General features: G+C 39.8%; 1 protein-coding gene across 6 annotated transcripts in view; it reads left to right on the top strand.

Annotated features, from left to right (window-relative positions):
• fgfr3 (fibroblast growth factor receptor 3) overlaps positions 1 to 18,029 on the top strand; it is a 98,860-nt gene extending 80,831 nt beyond the window's left edge. For 5 of the 6 annotated variants that reach the window (XM_042500597.2, XM_042500596.2, XM_042500599.2 and 2 more), the window contains exons 10-18: positions 369 to 517; positions 846 to 967; positions 1,854 to 1,964; positions 2,052 to 2,242; positions 3,873 to 3,995; positions 4,881 to 4,951; positions 7,936 to 8,073; positions 9,816 to 9,921; positions 11,082 to 18,029. In XM_042500597.2, the coding sequence (XP_042356531.1) occupies positions 369 to 517; positions 846 to 967; positions 1,854 to 1,964; positions 2,052 to 2,242; positions 3,873 to 3,995; positions 4,881 to 4,951; positions 7,936 to 8,073; positions 9,816 to 9,921; positions 11,082 to 11,246 (1,176 nt within the window). In that variant the 3' untranslated portion in view covers positions 11,247 to 18,029. The remainder of the gene's footprint in view (positions 1 to 368; positions 518 to 845; positions 968 to 1,853; positions 1,965 to 2,051; positions 2,243 to 3,872; positions 3,996 to 4,880; positions 4,952 to 7,935; positions 8,074 to 9,815; positions 9,922 to 11,081) is intronic. The other variant, XM_042500598.2, reaches the window with a different exon arrangement.
• The last annotated feature ends 1,002 nt before the right edge of the window (positions 18,030 to 19,031 follow it).

A 19,031-nucleotide genomic window follows, 5' to 3' on the forward strand; every position in this document is an offset into this window, starting at 1 on the left:
AACTACAAAGATTCAGTTAGAAGCTGCTAAAGTACTGACAGCTGAAAAATCACAGACATTTGAAAACATCTTTTTCTCTGATTCCCTTGCTTTCGGCCAAACTCTGGAGATGATGGTCCATCTTGGTACAGTGTGGCACAACTCTGCACTTTTTAACTGACAATGGAGACACAAATTGGTGTGGCATGGTTTGACTCAGAGCGGCCAAAAGAGCCAGTGGAAAAGCCCTGAGAGTTAGAAGCTGTGTTGAAGTAATCTTTGTTTTGTTGAAGGTTTGTCGAGCTTCCTCTCTTCCCTCTGTCTCTTTGTTTAAACACTCATCACCTCGTCCTTTTCAGAGTCTATAACAGTTTGTTTTTGCACCCAAGCAGGTGTCCTTGGATTCCAACTCCTCCATGAACTCCAACACTCCGTTGGTCAGGATCGCCCGCCTGTCGTCCAGCGATGGACCCATGCTGGCCAACGTCTCGGAGCTGGAGCTGCCCTCCGACCCCAAATGGGAGTTTCCTCGAACACGGTAGGAAAAAAAAAAACCTCCACTCTTCTTCATCCATCGCTGCTCTCTAAACGCCTGTCAGAAAGAAAAAAACATGATGTGCTTTGGATTTTTTTTGGCGTTGTCAGGAAACATATTTCAGAGTTGACAGATCCTGTGCTGCTGTCCTTGTAACGTTATGTGCTGTGAAAACATGAGCCGTCAATTCATCAAGGTCACAGCGACACTTTCCTCCACGCTTATTGTACTTGGCAATCAAATCATTCAAAACTGTAGAGACTGATTTTTTAAAATGGCCCTCAACATTGCCAGGAGCAAAAATTCAAACTCTGTCTTGCTTGTGTTGCAGGCTGACTCTGGGTAAACCTCTGGGCGAGGGCTGCTTCGGTCAGGTGGTGATGGCCGAAGCCATCGGCATCGACAAGGAGAAACCCAACAAGCCGCTCACTGTTGCTGTGAAAATGCTGAAAGGTGAGTGATTGTCGTACAGCGGGGATACTCAGTTTGCTTTGCTTGGGGGCACTTTTGCAAAATGACAGGAGGCCAGGGGCCAGTCCCAGCAGCCATGTTCCTAGGATTTTGGGACATTTCACTAATTTTACGACGTTTCTACAATTTTACAACAATTCCAGGATTTTAGGATTTTGGGACATTTCTCACACTTTAGGACGTTTCTGGGATTTTAAGACATTTTTAGGGTTCTAGGACATTTTAAGGATTTAAGGGCATTTTCTAGGGTTTTACAATGTTTCTAGGATTTCAGGACATTTATTTGAGTTTTCGACGTTTCTAGGACTTTAGGACAGTTTTAAGATTCTATTTTTTTTCCATTCCAGGATTTGAAGACATTCCTCAGATTTGAGAACATTTCTAAGATTTTAGGACATTTCAAGAGTTCTAAGACATTTTTAGGATTTTAGGACATTTTTAAAATTTAGGACATTAATTGGATATTAGGACATTTCAGGGGGTGGGGGGACCCTCTACAGGCACTTTTTAATAAACAAGCTCTATTTTTATGCTGTTTATGCACTCTGGCACAATATAAATACTAAAATTACAAAAACAATTCCCAGTGTGAATCACTTTATTTTTAATGTGAATGAAAAAATGGTTGGGGGGGGCCACATTTGGCCCGTGGGCTGTTAGTTGAGTATCACAGTTGTACACGACCTTGATAGTGACAGCGATGGTGTTGCGTTCTGGAGTGAAAGAAATCATCAGAATTGTGTCTTTGCCTCTGCATTCTCCATACACGTAATAATTTGGTTTGTCTGGTCTCAAGTCTTCCCCTCATACTGTGTTTTTGTCACTAGATATTTACACAATTTGCTTCATTCTCTTTTGTTTGTCTCAGATGACGCCACAGATAAAGATTTATCCGACCTGGTGTCAGAGATGGAGATGATGAAGATGATCGGGAAACACAAAAACATTATCAACCTGCTGGGAGCGTGCACGCAGGACGGTGAGACCTGGTGCACTACAGAGGAGGATAATAACCCAATAATTAACTGTGTCCTGAAAGTGACCCTGTGCTCTGTGCTGCACGCAGGTCCTCTGTACGTCCTGGTGGAATACGCCTCCAAAGGCAACCTGAGGGAGTACCTGCGGGCGCGGCGGCCACCGGGCATGGACTACTCCTTCGACACCTGCAAAATCCCAGACGAGCAGCTCACCTTCAAAGATCTGGTGTCCTGCGCCTATCAGGTGGCCCGAGGCATGGAGTACCTCGCCTCGCAGAAGGTCAGCCGCCATGATGCTTTGCATGTCACTGATGCTGATATGCAAATGTTGTTTCTCTGAGCTGAGCCTCTGTGTGTGGAGGAATGCATGTTGTGGAGAAGATGTCTTCAAGGCTTTAGCATAATTATTAATCCCAAGGACATAAAAACACAAGGAAATTTTTCCAAAATTAAGGATGCTTTGACCAACTTTCTAAATTTTCTAACAAAATGAGGAAATCAGATATGTTTTTACGTGTTGGATAAGGCTGACAAACATGGTAACAACAAAGTTATATGTTGTAAAAACATTTTTTTTAATGTTTTTTTCTAAATCTTACAATCCTAATGTGATCTACATGGCAATATTTTTTTCTTTGTTGATTAATCTGCTGATTATATTCATGATGAATTGTTTAGTCTACAAAATGTGAGAAAAAAAGGTTAAAAAAAATGCTGATTGTCCAGTGCTCAGTTAGCTTCCTCTGTCCAGCCGACAGTCCAAAAGCCAAAGACCCTCCACCTACTATCATAAATAAATGACAAAGAAAAGAACAGTTTATCACAAAAGTTTGGCATTTTTGCTTGAAAAATGATTGAAACAATTCATCGATCATCAAAATATTCGGTGATATGTTGTTTTTTGATTTATTTATATCTTTGCAGCTCTAGTCACATATTAAGTCACACGTTAACTTTTGCGGTTATTTGAAGGTTTTTTTTGGGTAGGATTAGAATCAGGACTGGTTCAGAGTCTTACCTGGCAAGTGACCAGCAAAAAGGGAATTCACAGGTGATATTTTGTCTTGAAAAAAGAACAAATGGATCAGATCGCAGGTGTTGGATGCTTAATATATATTATTTTGAAAAGAAAGTAGTTCATTTATTCTAACATTTCAACATTTCAATCATCTGGCTGTGTCGACTTCGTCTCTTGCACCAGCTGGAATATGATCCTCCTGGATCACGTGTATTGCTAACAGGTTTACTGTTGAAATGTGCTGCTCAACATTATGAGAATAAATGAAAAATATCCATTTAAATTGCATTTCCCGAATTACTTTACCTTAACCTTACCTTAATTTTTAAGTATAAAATCTTGTTTTCACATGTATGAAATGTCCTAAAATGTTCACTTTCAACATGCTGCCTAACTGAATTACTTAAACAGGACATGGTTATTATAGGATTTGCGGTTTTGGGTCTTGTGTCAACGGGTTGGGTCAGTTTGCGGAACTAATTGGTCGAATGTGCAGTTGGCCGGGCGGTTGCGGTATTGCATGTCGTCGTGGTGCCGGATTGGAAGCCAGTCTTGAAAATCCGACCTGTGCAGGACTCTGGCCTGGGTTAGATGATTTAAAATGTAAGGATTAGTGTATTATAAACACCTAAAAGTTATAACCACAGTAATGATCTTTGCGAAATAAAAAATAACCCCATTGTGATTAGGTTTCTATCAATTTGAATTTTATTTAATAGTTTGGAATAAGTTTCAAGGATTAATGTTGGAGGTGATATAGTCAGACAAAGGTAAATGAAAGTTTTCAGCCTCAAGTGCATCGATGCGCAAATGTGTGTGTGTGTGTGTGTGTGTGTGTGTCTGTGTGTTTGTTCAATTTGTTGTTCTGAAACATTTGTACTTCTCCCCTCAGTGTATCCACAGAGACTTGGCAGCCAGAAACGTCCTTGTGACAGAGGACAACGTTATGAAGATCGCCGACTTCGGCCTCGCCAGAGATGTGCACAATATAGACTACTACAAAAAGACCACGAACGTGAGTCTCATTCCATCAGCTTGTCGGAGAAGTAGTATTGATTCATCCTTTTAGGCTTTAACCTGAAAACAGAAAAAGGTACTGTGAGCCGAGGGCCACTGCGCCCAGGAACAAATAATCTGCAGCTCTTAAAAGGAAAGTTGGAACTTTAGTTTGTAACTGAGATTATGTGATTTAATAATTTGTGAAGATTTTATAACCATGAAGGCTTTTAGAGGATTTTTAAACTCAAGAAAACGAAAGGAAAACTTTTAATTCAGGTAGAGCAGGGATACTCAAATTGCCTTGCTTGGGGGCCAATTTTGCAAAATGTCAACAGCCAGAATCAGCAGCCGCTTACATGTTTCTAGGATCTTATGACATTTCTAGGATTTTAAGACGTTTCTATGATTTTAGGACATTGCTCAGATTTAGACATTTGTAGAATTTTAAGACATTTCTAGGATTTTAGGATGTTTCTTGGATTTCAGGATATTAGTGGTTTAGCTACGACTTCTGTCTGTGGGTGTGGGGGATCCTCCACTAGCACAAGCTCTATTTTGATGCCGTTTTATGCACTCTGGCACCAGATGTATGCTAAAAGTGCATAAAAAATTCCCAGTATGAATCACTGTACTTTTTATTGTGAATTTGAAAATGGTGGGGGGGGGGGACTCGGCACCCTATTGGACGCTAGATTTGCTGTCAGTTGAGTATCACAGCTCTATACTCTGGTGAATTCATGTTGTTGAGATTCTTCAGATAAGCCAGGTTAGCTGAAGTTCAAGGTGTCGGGACAGTCACGGCAGGACGAGGCTGGACTCTGTGTATTTGGGTCCATGTTTTTGCTCTGTACAGAATGGTTCTGCTGACCGAGCGGTTCTGTTGTCCCTTTTATTGTTGCAGGGTCGTCTGCCCGTGAAATGGATGGCTCCGGAGGCTCTGTTCGACCGGGTCTACACGCACCAGAGCGACGTGTGAGTTTGCACAAACCAACGGTCACATGCCAGATGCCCACTCATGTGGAGCCGCTGCACACCGGAGGAATCCGGGTGTTGAAATATCGTGACTGAGCGTGTTAGCATCAAACGCCGACTCTGTGCGTGTGAATATGGAATCGTAGCGTTCCCTTACCAAATATCTCCCGCTCACTGTCATCTGCACTAACTGGGTAATCCTGAGCTTCTTGTGTATCGGCGGCTCTGCATTCCTCGCTGCGTTTGTTCTTTAATCTCCCAACGCGACATGAGAGCGAGACAGAAACACAACGAGCCTTGACAACTTACTGTTGTTTTGTCAGCGTAAATCCAAGAACAGAAGGAGATAAGAGGTCCAGTGGATTTATCGCGTTTTATAAACCCAATCTGCCCCAGAACAGACGGCGATAAAAGGGTCAGTGGATTTAACTCAAGGAGTTCCCTCAGGGTGTTTTTCCACAACAATTCAAAGGAATTAGGGCGCCGCAAACACCTTCTCGACCTCTGATTGCTCCTGTGTGGCTGCGATCAGAAGCAGAAAGGCGAGTTCAGGAGGGGAGGTCACAAAGTCAATCTGTGTTGCGGTAGCTGACACCCCCTAAACTGCTCTCCGTCCCCCCGATGCAGCCAGACGCTGTGTCCCCAGCACAGCCATCCAAGCCAAACACGGGCCCCTGTCAACACTGGCTCGCCGTGTGATTACACCAGACTGGGAACAAGCCGAGAGGAGAATCAGCCTGCTCTGTTATTTCAGCAGGTCTGGATTACAGAGTCGATCCTCCCGCCAAACCTCCTCCTCCCTTTATACAGTAGTCGCTCCGCAGCCAGTTTACTCTCACACACCCCCGGGGGGCCCTGGCTTTTGACCCGTGATGGTTTTTACTGAAATATGTTACGCCGAAACAGACAGAGAACAATTAAAACACATTAAAACTATTTTTCCACACAAGCAAACAGTGAGAAAAACACTGGATGTAAGGAAAGTTTTGCGTGCAGAAGCTCAAACGGCACAATTGGCATCACAGCTAAAGCAGCTTTCCAGACGTTTACAGCTCTGAAAGCAGAGCTGACTGTGTGAACATGCGCTGAGCCATATTTTGGGGGAATTTTACAGAGTCGTTGCACATTTTTTGTGCAGAAAAACACTGTTTGCATCATCTCCTCGTGACTCCAAGCGGCAGTTTCTCCCAATAATTAAGACCTAAGTTAGCCTTTTATAAATTCAGATGCGAGGGTATTTCATGCAGATAGATTACTTTTAATTCTTCCCACTGTCAGTGTCTTGGAGGGGGGTGGATTTTATTATCAACAGTTTCACTTTATTATTGCTGCCTAACTGATTATGGAAATTCATCTCGGACAACTAACAGTGAATATAAACAGCTCAAGTCTGCAGCTGATACCTGCGGTTGTCCCTGAGATGGTCCTGAATGGGCCCTGACCCTAAAGACCTGATTTGTTGTCCAAAACACAAAAATAACAATGAGTTAGTAAGAGCTCAGTTGTCTGGGTGGTTTTTCTGTTTCCCATGTTCTACCTCTGAATATTGATGTCTCTCTTTCACTCTGTGTGTTTGGACGGAGGGCTCGCCGGCTCGGCCAGTAGCGGCTGTTTTTCACCCTCTGGACCGGAGTGTGGATAATTAGATTAAGCCCCGCTGAGCGCCCGCAGAGGGAGGGGGGGGGCCTGATTCAGATTCACTGGACGAAACGGCCGAACAATAGTACACTGGGTTAATAGACCGCCATTATCTGATTACCGTCCCTCGTTTTTTCGCCATTTAGGAATAATGCAGCAGTTCACTGGAGCTGCAGACAGAAAGAAAGAGAGGATGGCTCGGGTTAGAGGTGCAGCAGATTCTGGATCTGGCAGCAGCTGCTCTGTAACTGTAGATACAGTGTAATAGTGATTTTTGGAAACAGTGTGGTACTCAAGAAACATCGTGTGTCAGAAGATTTATTCCACATTTTCAGCTTGTTAACAAAACAGAGCTGTCTAAACAATGTGAAGATAATGAAATATCTTTTATTCTGCATGCTTAATCCTATTGAGCTTGCACTGCCGAATCAATGTTCAGCCTCGGTTAAATGCCACTGTGGTGCTTTATTAAAAGTTTCACAGTGGAGACTAATGGATTTAAAACAAAGAGGCATATTTTTATTTCTTTGCACCAGACTGCAGCTCTTACTGGCCCAGTTTCAGAGGATGTTGACAGTAGGCAGGTTTCCATTACAGATTTGCATAAAACTTAAGCTATATTTTCTAAATGTCAATAAAGAGCAGTTGACTGCGTTTCCAGCGAGTGATGTTAAGTGACTTCTCCTTTCGTGATAACACTCCAAGAAGCACGGTGATGGATGTTTAAAACATTAGCAGTTTTATTTCTGTTGTAGACACCGCACTATCCGTCATTATTTCCAATCGAAGGAGACGTAGGCGTATTATGGAGCGATAACGGAAATGCGAACCGCTTATACGTGGAAGTGGCCACTTATGAGGGTTTCCTGGGAGGTGATAGTCCATGATTTCACAGAGGCATTGTGGATTCCCAAACAAATGCACCATTTCTTCCTGACTAACGTGTACTATAAACTACAGTATACAACTGTTTTAGGAAACAAACTGTTTTTGACTGCGAAACTATACATTATGACCCATTTTACAAATGAGTCTCCTCAGTATGATCCAATGAGAAATGGACTTGCACAATCTGTCTTTCATTTCTTTCTAGTGACTTTGAGTCTTCACTTGTCTCTTCTCCGGCTTGAGGCACAAGTTGTTTATTTTTACAAATATTGACTGACTGTCCCAGACAATAAGAATGTCAAATTGATTCTTAAACTCAGTGCAGTAAACATTATTGAAGATCAATATTTGCCCAAACCAGATTCAATGGGTTATCTGGGGAACACGCGGCTCTTTGATCGCTTCAGGCCATGAATACAGTTCGACCTCTAATCTGTATTGTGTGTGTGTGTGTTCAGGTGGTCTTATGGGGTGTTGTTGTGGGAGATCTTCACCCTGGGAGGCTCGCCGTACCCAGGGATCCCAGTAGAAGAACTCTTTAAGCTGCTGAAGGAGGGACATCGAATGGACAAACCTGCCAACTGCACCCATGAACTGTAGGTGCTTTTTTAAATCACAGTTAGTTTATAATATCTGCGGTTACAGCAGGAGGCAGCTCAGTGCAGATAAACCTGACCTGGAGTGGAAAATATAGAAAGAAAGTCCTGTAGCCAGGACTTTGGGTTTTGTAATTTGACACAATTTTTAAAAAGTGATAAAAGGCCTTATTTTTAGTAAAAATGTTTTTAAAATGATTACATAATGTTACTTTTACCATTTAAAATATGTCACCTGATTAATGTTTACATTTTAGAGTGACCCTTGACTAATCTAAGCTGCAATGTTAAAATGTTATCAGGGTTTTATGTAAGAGCGGTGCTGAAATATTAAATAAAAAAAAAAAAAACAAGAACTGTGGAGAAAGGAAAGACTGAAAAAAGACGTCTATTGTTTTACCTTCAAGTCTTTTCTGTACAGTTTGTTTTTTTAAGTTAGCCAGCTACATTTATCAAAGACTTTAATTACAGAGTCGAGAGTTTTGGTATTGGTGTGAGAATGCTGCGACTGTGAGCGGCTGAAGGAGACGGTACTTCAGTGCTGCATTGAACGGCAGAAACTGCTGATCCTCCGCAATCAGCGGTGCAAAACAATGGCTGCTCATAATATTAGGCTCTGAATCAAAGACAGTATCACAACTATTTTTGCAATTTTCTTTGCCCCTGCAATTTCATTGCAAAAAGCATAGCATCGGAATTTCTTTAGAAAAACAAAAGATGCTGTGAAATCAGGCATTTCAGGCTTCAAAAAGAGCCCACAAAATCCTTGATGACTGAAATCAAGACATAAAGCATGCGCATACAATTCACATGGCAAAAAATGGTGTGATTGTACAACAAAAACATGTTATAAATTCGCTCCATTTCACAGTGGCAGCTTTTTGTCCTGTGTTTATTTAAATTTCAGGGGATAACCCTGCAAACTTGAGGCTAACCGTGCTCCGGAGCAGAGTTAGTAAGCTTGAGGCTAAAGTCGGGGTTAGCCCACTTTGGTATGTGTTAGGATTGTGCCAATGTGAAAGCTTTCTTAACCTCCAGCTCCCAGGTCATGATGCCTAGGAGCTGTGTAAAAAGAGGTAATGTGGTTAAATTAAGGCCATATACAACACAGGAATAGAACATATTGGTGGCCAGGCTTAAAATGCATTTTTAGTTTATATATTTTCACCAGAATTTAAGGTCACACATAGAAACTGGCTGCAAAAACCTCTGCATACGCCAAAATATAAAGAACATTATCTAAGCGTCTTCATTTAGATAATTTTATGTGTTTTGTTTCCAGGTTTAATTGTATTGAATTTAGGCTAAGTTCATCAGCATTTTGTTTTTAGCATTGAAAATCTGGTTTTCAAGATCAGTTATCCAAGACTGGAGTTTATCCATTCATTACATTTTCCATCAGTTACTCAGAGAGATCTATTGATCATAGAGCAGGTTTAGCAGCTCATTTGGGTTTTGTCGTCTGTGCTTGTCATAAAGAGTTCCTCTGTGTGGTGAACAGTGTCTTTTTGCAGCTGGAATCACAACAAATAAAAGTGAAAACTGGTAAAAACCAAAAGTGATGAGCCTTTGCTTTGCTTTAACCTTAATTACAGACCAACTCCATCCAGCTGCACATCAAGTAGACCAATAGGAACCCCTGGAAACAGTCCATCTCAGATCTGAGAGTACTTATTGTAGGTTTATATTTCATTTTAATGGATGAGATGCAGAGAAACTAAAGTTTTGATGTGGTGTTTCAGGTACATGATCATGAGGGAGTGCTGGCACGCGGTGCCGTCGCAGCGGCCGACCTTCAGACAGCTGGTCGAAGATCACGACCGGGTTTTATCGATGACCTCCACTGATGTAAGTCTCTCCGCACAGCTGCTGCCCACTCAGAACAGGGAAACACCAGGAAAAACACAAAACGCTGCCTTTAGTTTCACCTTGGACCATCGCAACTTTTCATTTAGCCACCATGACCCAAAAGCTAACAGAGAAATGTGCTTTTACGTGTTCTCTGTGTCTTTAAAATGTTCAGTTGTTTATTTATTTATTTATTTATTTTACAGTTTATGTATTGGCAAATGTTATAGTCAAGCAAGTTTTACATTTCTGCAGATCACGAATACATTACATTTGTACGTTATTAGGCAGTGTTTCCCACACCTCTCCCAGAGCACCACCTGTCCTGCATGTTTAGACCTCTCCCTGCTGCAGCACAGCTGAGTCAAATGATCAACTCGTTACGAGGTCCTGAAGCTGCTTGATGATTGTTGAATTCAGCTGTGTTGCAGCAGATTTAAACCAGCAGGGCAAGTGGACTCAAGGGGATGTTTGGGAAACACTAGTGTAGGGGATATATTAACATTTCAAAAGCACTGTGGATAATGTGTGTTTATGTAAAGACACAAAAAACACTTGTTTATGGTTAGAAAAAGATCATATTTTGGCTTAAACTACATGCATTCAGTTGCATAATGCTCGCTGGAAAAGCACTATTCCTGCAAATAAAACAGCGATGAGTCCCAAAAATACATCCACACTTGTCCCTGAAAAAACAGCTGAAATGCTTCATGTTAAAAAGGGTTTGAATGACAGTTTCCTAAAAATGATGGGTCCCTAAAAAACATTCACATTTGGAGCTGAAAAGTCACTGGAAATATAGCAATGAGAAGCACCCAAGTCTGGAGACTGAAAACCGCTGAGTCACTTCTTCCTTTTTTCCATGTTTTTGAAAGAAATCAAGATTCAGGTTTCAAAGGGTTAAATGATCAGCTTGTCATCAAGCAGCTGAGATAAAACAATCTAGACAACATCAAATAAATCTGCGAAATATGTCGGAAAAAAAGCACAAAATAAAATAGGGTTAAAGTCTTTTTTAAACATGTTCTGTTGAACTCACTAAGATATTAATGATTTTGTTACATTGCAGTAAAAATATATAATTCGTCACTTATTCATGTAACCACAGAAAGGATGTGACTGTGACACCCCGGTGTAACCTTTGACCTCTCCTCTGACAGGAGTACCTGGACCTGGCGGTGCCCTTCGAGCAGTACTCGCCCACCTGTCAGGACTCTAACAGCACCTGCTCGTCAGGAGACGACTCGGTGTTCGCCCACGACCCGCTGCCCGACGAGCCCTGTCTTCCCAAACAGCTCCCCAGTAACGGGGTGATTAGGACATAAAACCTGAGCTGGGGGGAGGCGGGTCGGACTTTAACCTCCTCCCACAGTTTGCGGTTAACAAACACCTCTCAGTGACTCCTCAAGATATGGAAATGAAAACTCAGCATGCAATACTTCCACAGCGCTTCGTCTTAAACTCTTGGTCGAAATCCTCTTTGAGTTTTCCTCCTCCCCCAAGAGACTCTTGAAACATTGAAGGATTATTTTTTGCCGTTGAACCATGTTTGTGTTCTTCTTTTCAGAAATGAAATTATATTTTTGTACTCGGGCCAGTCTTTTGTTACGGACAATCTGTGGGGTGAAACCATTCCGTGCCTACTGGGATTAAAAAAAAAAAAACCCTCCTGAAACTGAAAAAAAAGACAAAAAGGATAAAATAGGAGGGCATGAAGGGCATTGGTCAGTGACTGGTTGGCGATCCAGTAGGCGAGGACCTCAGATTTTTATCCTCTCGTCTGCACGGAGGCCTCAGATCACGATTGTGATCTTTAGGAGAAAAGATACCAGCAAAGCCAGAATCAACTCGATGATGGGACTCGTTCTTCCGAAGACACTCGATAACTTTTCTTTGACAGAGGACGTTCAACAGCAGAGAGGATTACAGCATTTAAATGTGTTTTCACACAAATTTGTACGCCATCGTCCCGTTTTAGCATCCCGAAAAACAAGTTTTGTGATAATCATGGAACAAATTCCTCATCAGATGTGAGGCGAAGTTTCAGGGCCATTCAGTAATTAGTACAATAAGGTTCAGAGGTTTTTTTTGTTTGTTTTTTTTTTAATGTATCTAGAAAATGATTTATTGTAAATATATAAATGCAAATATGTATCATATTGCTGTCCACAGCCATGTACTTAAAAGACAAAAAATTACATTTTTTAAAGTATTGTTTTAGGATGGAAGCATTGCAATCTAGAAGACACTGTCATGAAAGTGTAAAACATTTAATCATTTAAAGTGATACAGAAAAGGTTTATTTGAATAATTAACGTGTATATTTGTAAAGATATTTATAGACTTAACATGTGGTTCTTAAGTTCGAAAGGTTTAGTTTAGGTTTTTAGTACTGTACGCAAAGATTTTTATTTCTTTTTTTTTGTAACTTATTTTACAACAGAACTGCGACGTTATTTTTCACAGACTCCTCTGGTTTTGATCCATCTTTTTTTTCGTTTGTTTGTTTACAGTTTTTTTTTTTTTTAATAATGAGAATGTATGACAGAAGCGAAGATGATTTTTGAGAGCGAGTGTGATTCGACCACTAGAGGAGGACTTGTGAACTGAAGGCTCCCGCTGAAGGGACGCTGGATGTTTCCGCTGAGTTCCAATTCTGGTTTGAAAAAGTTGACGTTTGCAATATCAAAGCAACGATTAACTCTTGCTGGGCAAGAAATAGCAGCGCTTCAAGGTATTTACGGAGAGGCCTTTTAGTACGACTCAAGTACTTAAAGACAAAATGAACATCAACAAGAACTAGCTGTGAATCATAAAAAGCCTTCAGAGAACCTCAGCAGTCTGAAAAATCCTCCCACTCATACGGTTTCACTGTTCAGTCTGTAATGTACAAAAAAATCTGAATTTTAGTGATTAACTACATTTCCAATAATTCTTTTTCTTAAAGAACGTACTTGAACTTGTGGCATATGGAAAAATGTTAAAGCATGCAAGAGAACTTGTGTTAGCAGTAGACCAAACAAACAAAAAAAGAAAATTTGACGTTGCATTGGCAAACCCAAACTTACTATGCGTTTAGCTGCAATGCATTTAGGGGGTTTTGGGTATCAAGCTGTCCCCATGCTCTGTTCATATGTATAATTACAAATGTAATGCACCAGAATTTTTATGTAACCCATGTATTGAAAGGCTACAGTTATGTGACGGGAGTAAAGAATGAAGAGCAGAGAGCGATAGTCTGTGTAAGGAGGTGGGTTGGGTTTTTGGGTGGGTCAAACAGCACAGGACTTCCCCCTGGAAACAGGTGTTTGTGTCCTGTGTGAAACCACATGATCTTTAAGTTATGTTTATTTTTCTAAACCTAACACCCACTGTGTTAAGTAAGGAAACATGACAACGCCAAACCATGTTCGGTGTTCCCACACATTTTTATGGACAAAACTTTTCCATGGTTTTTCAAGGACCCATGATAGTAAACCAAAAATGTCTTGCCCCAACTTACCCGGCATTTTTCAAACATTTCAGTTTATTCAAACATAATTAGTTACAGCAAATACATTTTCTGTTAAGGTGCATTATGTTGTGGGACTGTGAAAATTTCATTACACACAACACAATTCCCTGACTTTTCCAAAACTTTCAATGATTTTTGTTAGTTATATTATTTTTTCAGGCCTGGAAAATAAAACTGGGAAATTTCATGACTTTTCCAGGTTTTTCTTAAACCTAACCTACATAATGTTAAGTCTGAATGTAGGTGAAGTAAGTAACTTAATGTTAAGTAGGTAACATAATGACATCCATCCATGATTCTCCGAAATCTTGGAGCACCAATTCTGTGGTTGCTAAATTGTTAGATATTATTTGAACTGTTATATGAGAATACATTGTAAGTCCGGTGAAAGTGCGGAAACTGTTCCTCTTTAACAGCAATGCTTAATTGCTGAATGTCAATGGCTCCAGTCTAGAAAGAAGGTCTCGCTCCTTCATTCTGACTGTTATCATTAAATACAAGAATTTATGAAATTCACCAAATGACAAAAATGACCCAGAAATTCAGAGTATTTGTACAGTGTTAAACCATTTTTAGGTGGATTTTTTTTAAAGGTTGCTCTGAAGGCTTCAAACTCTTATATTGTAACAGAAAGGTCACAGGGTCGATGCTAAAAAGCTGCGTGCGGTTGTCAAAGTGCCCTTGAGCAAGACACTCAGCACCTGTGTGCACACTCATGGATAAAACATCAGCTTGAAGGCAGAATTGTAAAGCTGTTATGTCCTTTAGTGCTTGAGTGTTACTGAGGAAAAAAAAACTGCCCAGACGCTTGAGATTTTATCGCTGCTCTATAGTATTAATACTGAAATGAAGGCATGCTGTGTGATTTACAGATCGCACAGCAACAAATACTATACAGTATATGTGTCAGTTTGTTAGAGGGGACTCTGAAGTCTGTGGCGAAACCTCAACTTCGGAAAAAAAAGTGCCAAATTAGTCTTAAAAGTCTATTTCACCGAGTCTCCAGATCTCTGAACCAAATACTGCACTGTGGAATGTAGGTGGGCGGAGGTTACATGTGCAGCGAAGGATCATGGGATTGCCAAATGGATATCTCCCCCTTTTTTTATGCAGTCGTCTCTCCAGCTGACCCCAAAAAAGCGTAAGGGTTGAAATGTTTACAGAGTCTGTTTTTAGCAAAGTCACAAAAAAAGGGAACATTCAAGTGGAATTGAAGAGTTCAGAAACACGATTCACTCGCTGCTAAATGGAAACGGTGGAAACACTTTGCTGTGCAACGGCCTTATTCAAGTGTGTGAAACTGAATTTTTGTAGACTTTTATTGTAATCACCCAACAATACTGTGTCGGTACTTAATGACATGCCTCCCCAATATTTAAAGTACTTAAACGCGTGAAAATCTGTATTTAATTCTTTGCTACACTGGGAGATTATTGTGTTTTCTAGCACGAAATTGTGTTGTTGTTTTTTTCAATGGTTTATGCACACAAACAAGGCCTTTGTAAAGTGAAAGGTTACACCCAGTTATTGTTGTACAATTTTGGCCCGAATCTATGAAGTGCCTGGAATAATTTAGCAAACAAAAAAGGATTCATTCTGATCACGTTTTGAATGTATAATTGCAAAAAATATATAAAAATAAAAGAAGCAGTTCTCACTAGAAGCAGGCTATGTAAGTATTAGCCTTTTTTTTTTAATTCTCTTGAGTGAACAAGACAGACAAAAAGGCACTTGTGTAAAGGTCAGATGGATCTAATGAAACAGTGTTTTGTTTTATTTATTCTTCCATGCTGGGTAAAAGCTTTCCCTATGGTGAGAGTATTTTTATTCATAGCTATCTGCTTTTCAGTGTTGTTTTTCATTAAAGAGCCAGAAGATGATGAAGATGATGATGTAGAGTAGTCATTTTACTAGATAGGCTACTGATGCCCCCCATCAGGCTTTGCTCCTGGCTTAGTTTATCTTTTATTTTATTTTTGTTTTGTTTTGCCCTCCCTGGCCTTTTTTTTCTGCATCCCTGTCGAGCTTTTTAATCTGATACTGACGGCCTCCGTCTCTGTGTTAGATCTCTTTTAAAGGTTGTTGTGTTGTTTTTAACGTGTTGTCTATGGCAACAAAAGTAAAGGATTACTGCATGTGCCAAAACAGTATATCTAGCATAGACAAACAGAAATGGCCAAGAACTGAATTAATTGATTGTCCTTCAGGGTTTTTGTTCCATTTTGGAACTAATGAAGCTTCATATTAGACCAATCTGTCAAGCTGCTGAAACATTTCCTCGCTGTAGCATGAAATCATTTATCTCCAAAATGTCAACTTTTCACGAGCTTAGAAAAATCTGTGTTCAACTTTGTGACGTGCATTTTAGATCACCCAATGGGTGTTCTAAAGTCATACCTAAATTTAGATTTTCCAAATTTGTTTGTGTAAGGAAATATAGTATATTTTATAGCAGAAGTTTCAGCAGGGGACGTACATAATTCTGCTTAGAAATCATAGCAAAAGACATTGGCTATAACTCCAGAATTTGCCAAGGAATAACCAGGGTTTTTCTTTTCAGTATGGAAGTGATACGATGCGATGCGATGTGATGCGATACAATTTTATTGTCAATTTAGACTGAAATTAATTTTGTATCCTCAGGCAGCTCCACTTAAGAAGTTCATACACAAATTAGACACACAATTACACAAACAACACATACCTTTAAAAAACACACTAAACAGTCATGACCATGGACCATGATCTTGATACTTTTTCTGTAAATCAGTAGGTACATATCAAACAAGAGACCTCAATGATTCAGTTCCATTTTAGTGAATAGTATGAATTATTAAAAATGTAAAGAAATAGTAATAAAAAGCTGCAAGCTTCTAGGTAGATATCCCCAACCACTGTAACATTTTCGCCGGCCTCCATGCTGCTTTCTCTATCAGTGATGTCAAACATGACACACCAAAACAATAACACACACACAGAAAGGTTCACCCGTCTGCTGCAGAGCCGTGTACACTGCTTTACTGTGTCACTACTGTGGCAATGAGCAACTTACCAAAACTTGGCCCAAAAATTAGGAGGAAAATAACCTGAAAATAAGTAAATTAAAAAAAATTAAAAGAAGAAAAGGAAGAGAAAAAAATGAAGAAAATAACAGTACTCTACTGGCAATGGGAAAGCAGTCTATCGCTTATTTTTTCTACGTGTTCAAAAAAACCTGCATACATGCTTTAAATCTGGTGGAAAAGGGGTATAGGACACGTTAGTTACAGCGGAGTGCTACCAACTAGTATTGTTGTAACCATCAGTGCTAGCATGCTAATATTAGCAACTATTCCTGCTAGACGTTACATTTTGTTCATGTAATTTTTATACTCTGCAAAATTGAAGAAAGATACACATTGTCGTTGTACAGCAATGGCAAAGGACGCAATTTTATTTTAAAAGTGTTCATAATTATATATGAATGTTTCCTTGGAATTATGATGTTTCGTAAGAAACATTAAAAAAACAAGAATCTGGAGTTTTTGGTTAAGCATTTTCATAGTTTAAGAATAGTCTAAATTAAGTTTCAGAAGCATTTTTATTATTAAAGGAGACGCAAAATCCTTGGGGAATGCCACTCTCACATTAAACAGGATTTGTATCAGCAAAAGTATCATCAGCAGTAATGCAAAAATATAAGTATTGGCCTTAGGATATGTTCCTCGACAGACGTGTTAAAAACAACACATGCTTTTAAGAGTGCTTTCTTTATTGGATGACAAACAGCTCGGCCTCAGCAGGGAGGGACTCTTACTGTATGTACAGTCACACATCGGCCTTTAACCACCTGTTGTCTCCACTCTGACTGACTTATTTATTCTCTTTTCTGCTCAACAAAAAGAAAATCAGGATCAAAGATGAAACTGGGAGGAGAGGCGCATTATCTCGGCGTCCTCTGGTGTCAGAGATACACACCTGTCCCTCCAGAGATATCAAACTATACATGTTTTTTGTTTGTTTTCCGTTATTTTCTGGGTTGGAGTGGTTAGTTTTCAAACATTTTTCCATCCCATTTTTATTTTACCATGCAGCGCTAACCTGACAATGTTAGGCCAGATAATTTATAGTTTGAAATATGCTTTGCTGATGTACATGAGTAGAGTTTTATGTAGCTGTGTGAGCTATTTTATAAGGAGAGGAAATCATATACAGTTTATTTTGCATTCTACATCAGGTGTTTTTTTTTTTACAACAATAGCAAGACAAAATCATGTTTGTCCTTTGATTTTTTTTCAATCCCACATAATTTATTTTCCTCCCTCTGTATTCATGTTTCTAACATAGAAAGGTGGAACTAACCATTTGGCATTATGTGATATTTTTTTTTTTTTTGTAATTCATAGCTTGCTTGTTGCAATGTACCTGTTTTGATCATGATGAATCCTCTGTAACATTCCACCACAACAACCCCTCTGGGCAAACATCTCCCACCGGGGAAAAATAACAATTTCACAACTCTCTCTCTCTCTTTCTCTCTCTTTCAGTCTCTCTCTCTCTGTGCCTGACAAACTATGCTGTCAAAAAAGGTTTTCAATAAACATGTTATAATAGCGTCCGCTGTCATTGCTGTCTGTCACTGCGAGCATGTATTAGGAAAAACAAACAGGATCCCGTGGCAAAAACAAGTCAAACAAAAAAAAATCCAAACAGACTTTGCGATTCATGTCGAACAAATCGCAGGTTTGGAAGTTTATGTTAATGAAATGGAACCAAAATACACACAACGGCGAGTTTGTTTGCAGAGTGTCTCGGTTTGTTTTGTCTGAACTCTTTGTCAGCACAGTCGTGGGTATCGAGGCTTGTTTTTCCTTCTACACAAACTAACTGTGGGTGAAACTGAATACAAACAAGCTCTGGACGTGGACGCAGGGTAACAAGGCTCAGACGCTGCACTGAGAGTGTACACTGAGAGGTGCTAAACAGGGATAATGTGTGGAAAAGGGAAGCTCTTACACTCATTATCAGGTTCATACTTGTATTCTGGGTTTTCTACTAGAATATGTTATGCTTTAATGATCAAAAAAAAACACTTTTTTTTCTCAAACTATGTGCCTGTATACAACTGTATTTACCGTCAGTCCGAAACGCTCTATTTTAGCATCTGTCTCAACAAATCCCTTCTTATTGGTCGGTATTTCCCAGTCCTCCAGGTCTGCACTTTCGGTGTCTCTGCACCATCAATGCAGCCAAATAAATGACTGTAATCAAGAATTGCAGATAAATCATGCAGCAATCATGCAGCAATCATGCAGCAATCATGCGTGCGCGTAGTTAACAGCAAATATATCTTCGGCCAAACACAAATGCAGCACATCTAAACACATTATCAGATGCTTACAATAATCTGATTTGATTACTCGTGTGCATCTAAACATAGTTTCTCATTCAAGAAATGTTTAGCAGTTAAATTCAATATAATAATAATTCAGTGAATCTGTATTTAACCCTTTGAAACCTGGGCAATATGACTTGATTTCTTTCAAAAACATAAAACACAAGAAATGACCCCGAAATTATCAAGAAATTACAAAAAGTACATGAAATTTACCTGAAA

The sequence above is a fragment of the Plectropomus leopardus genome, chromosome 14 (genome assembly GCF_026936395.1).
Source record: "Plectropomus leopardus strain MGB_pleo_1.0 chromosome 14, ASM2693639v1, whole genome shotgun sequence".
In the NCBI taxonomy this organism is placed as follows: Eukaryota; Metazoa; Chordata; class Actinopteri; order Perciformes; family Serranidae; genus Plectropomus; species Plectropomus leopardus.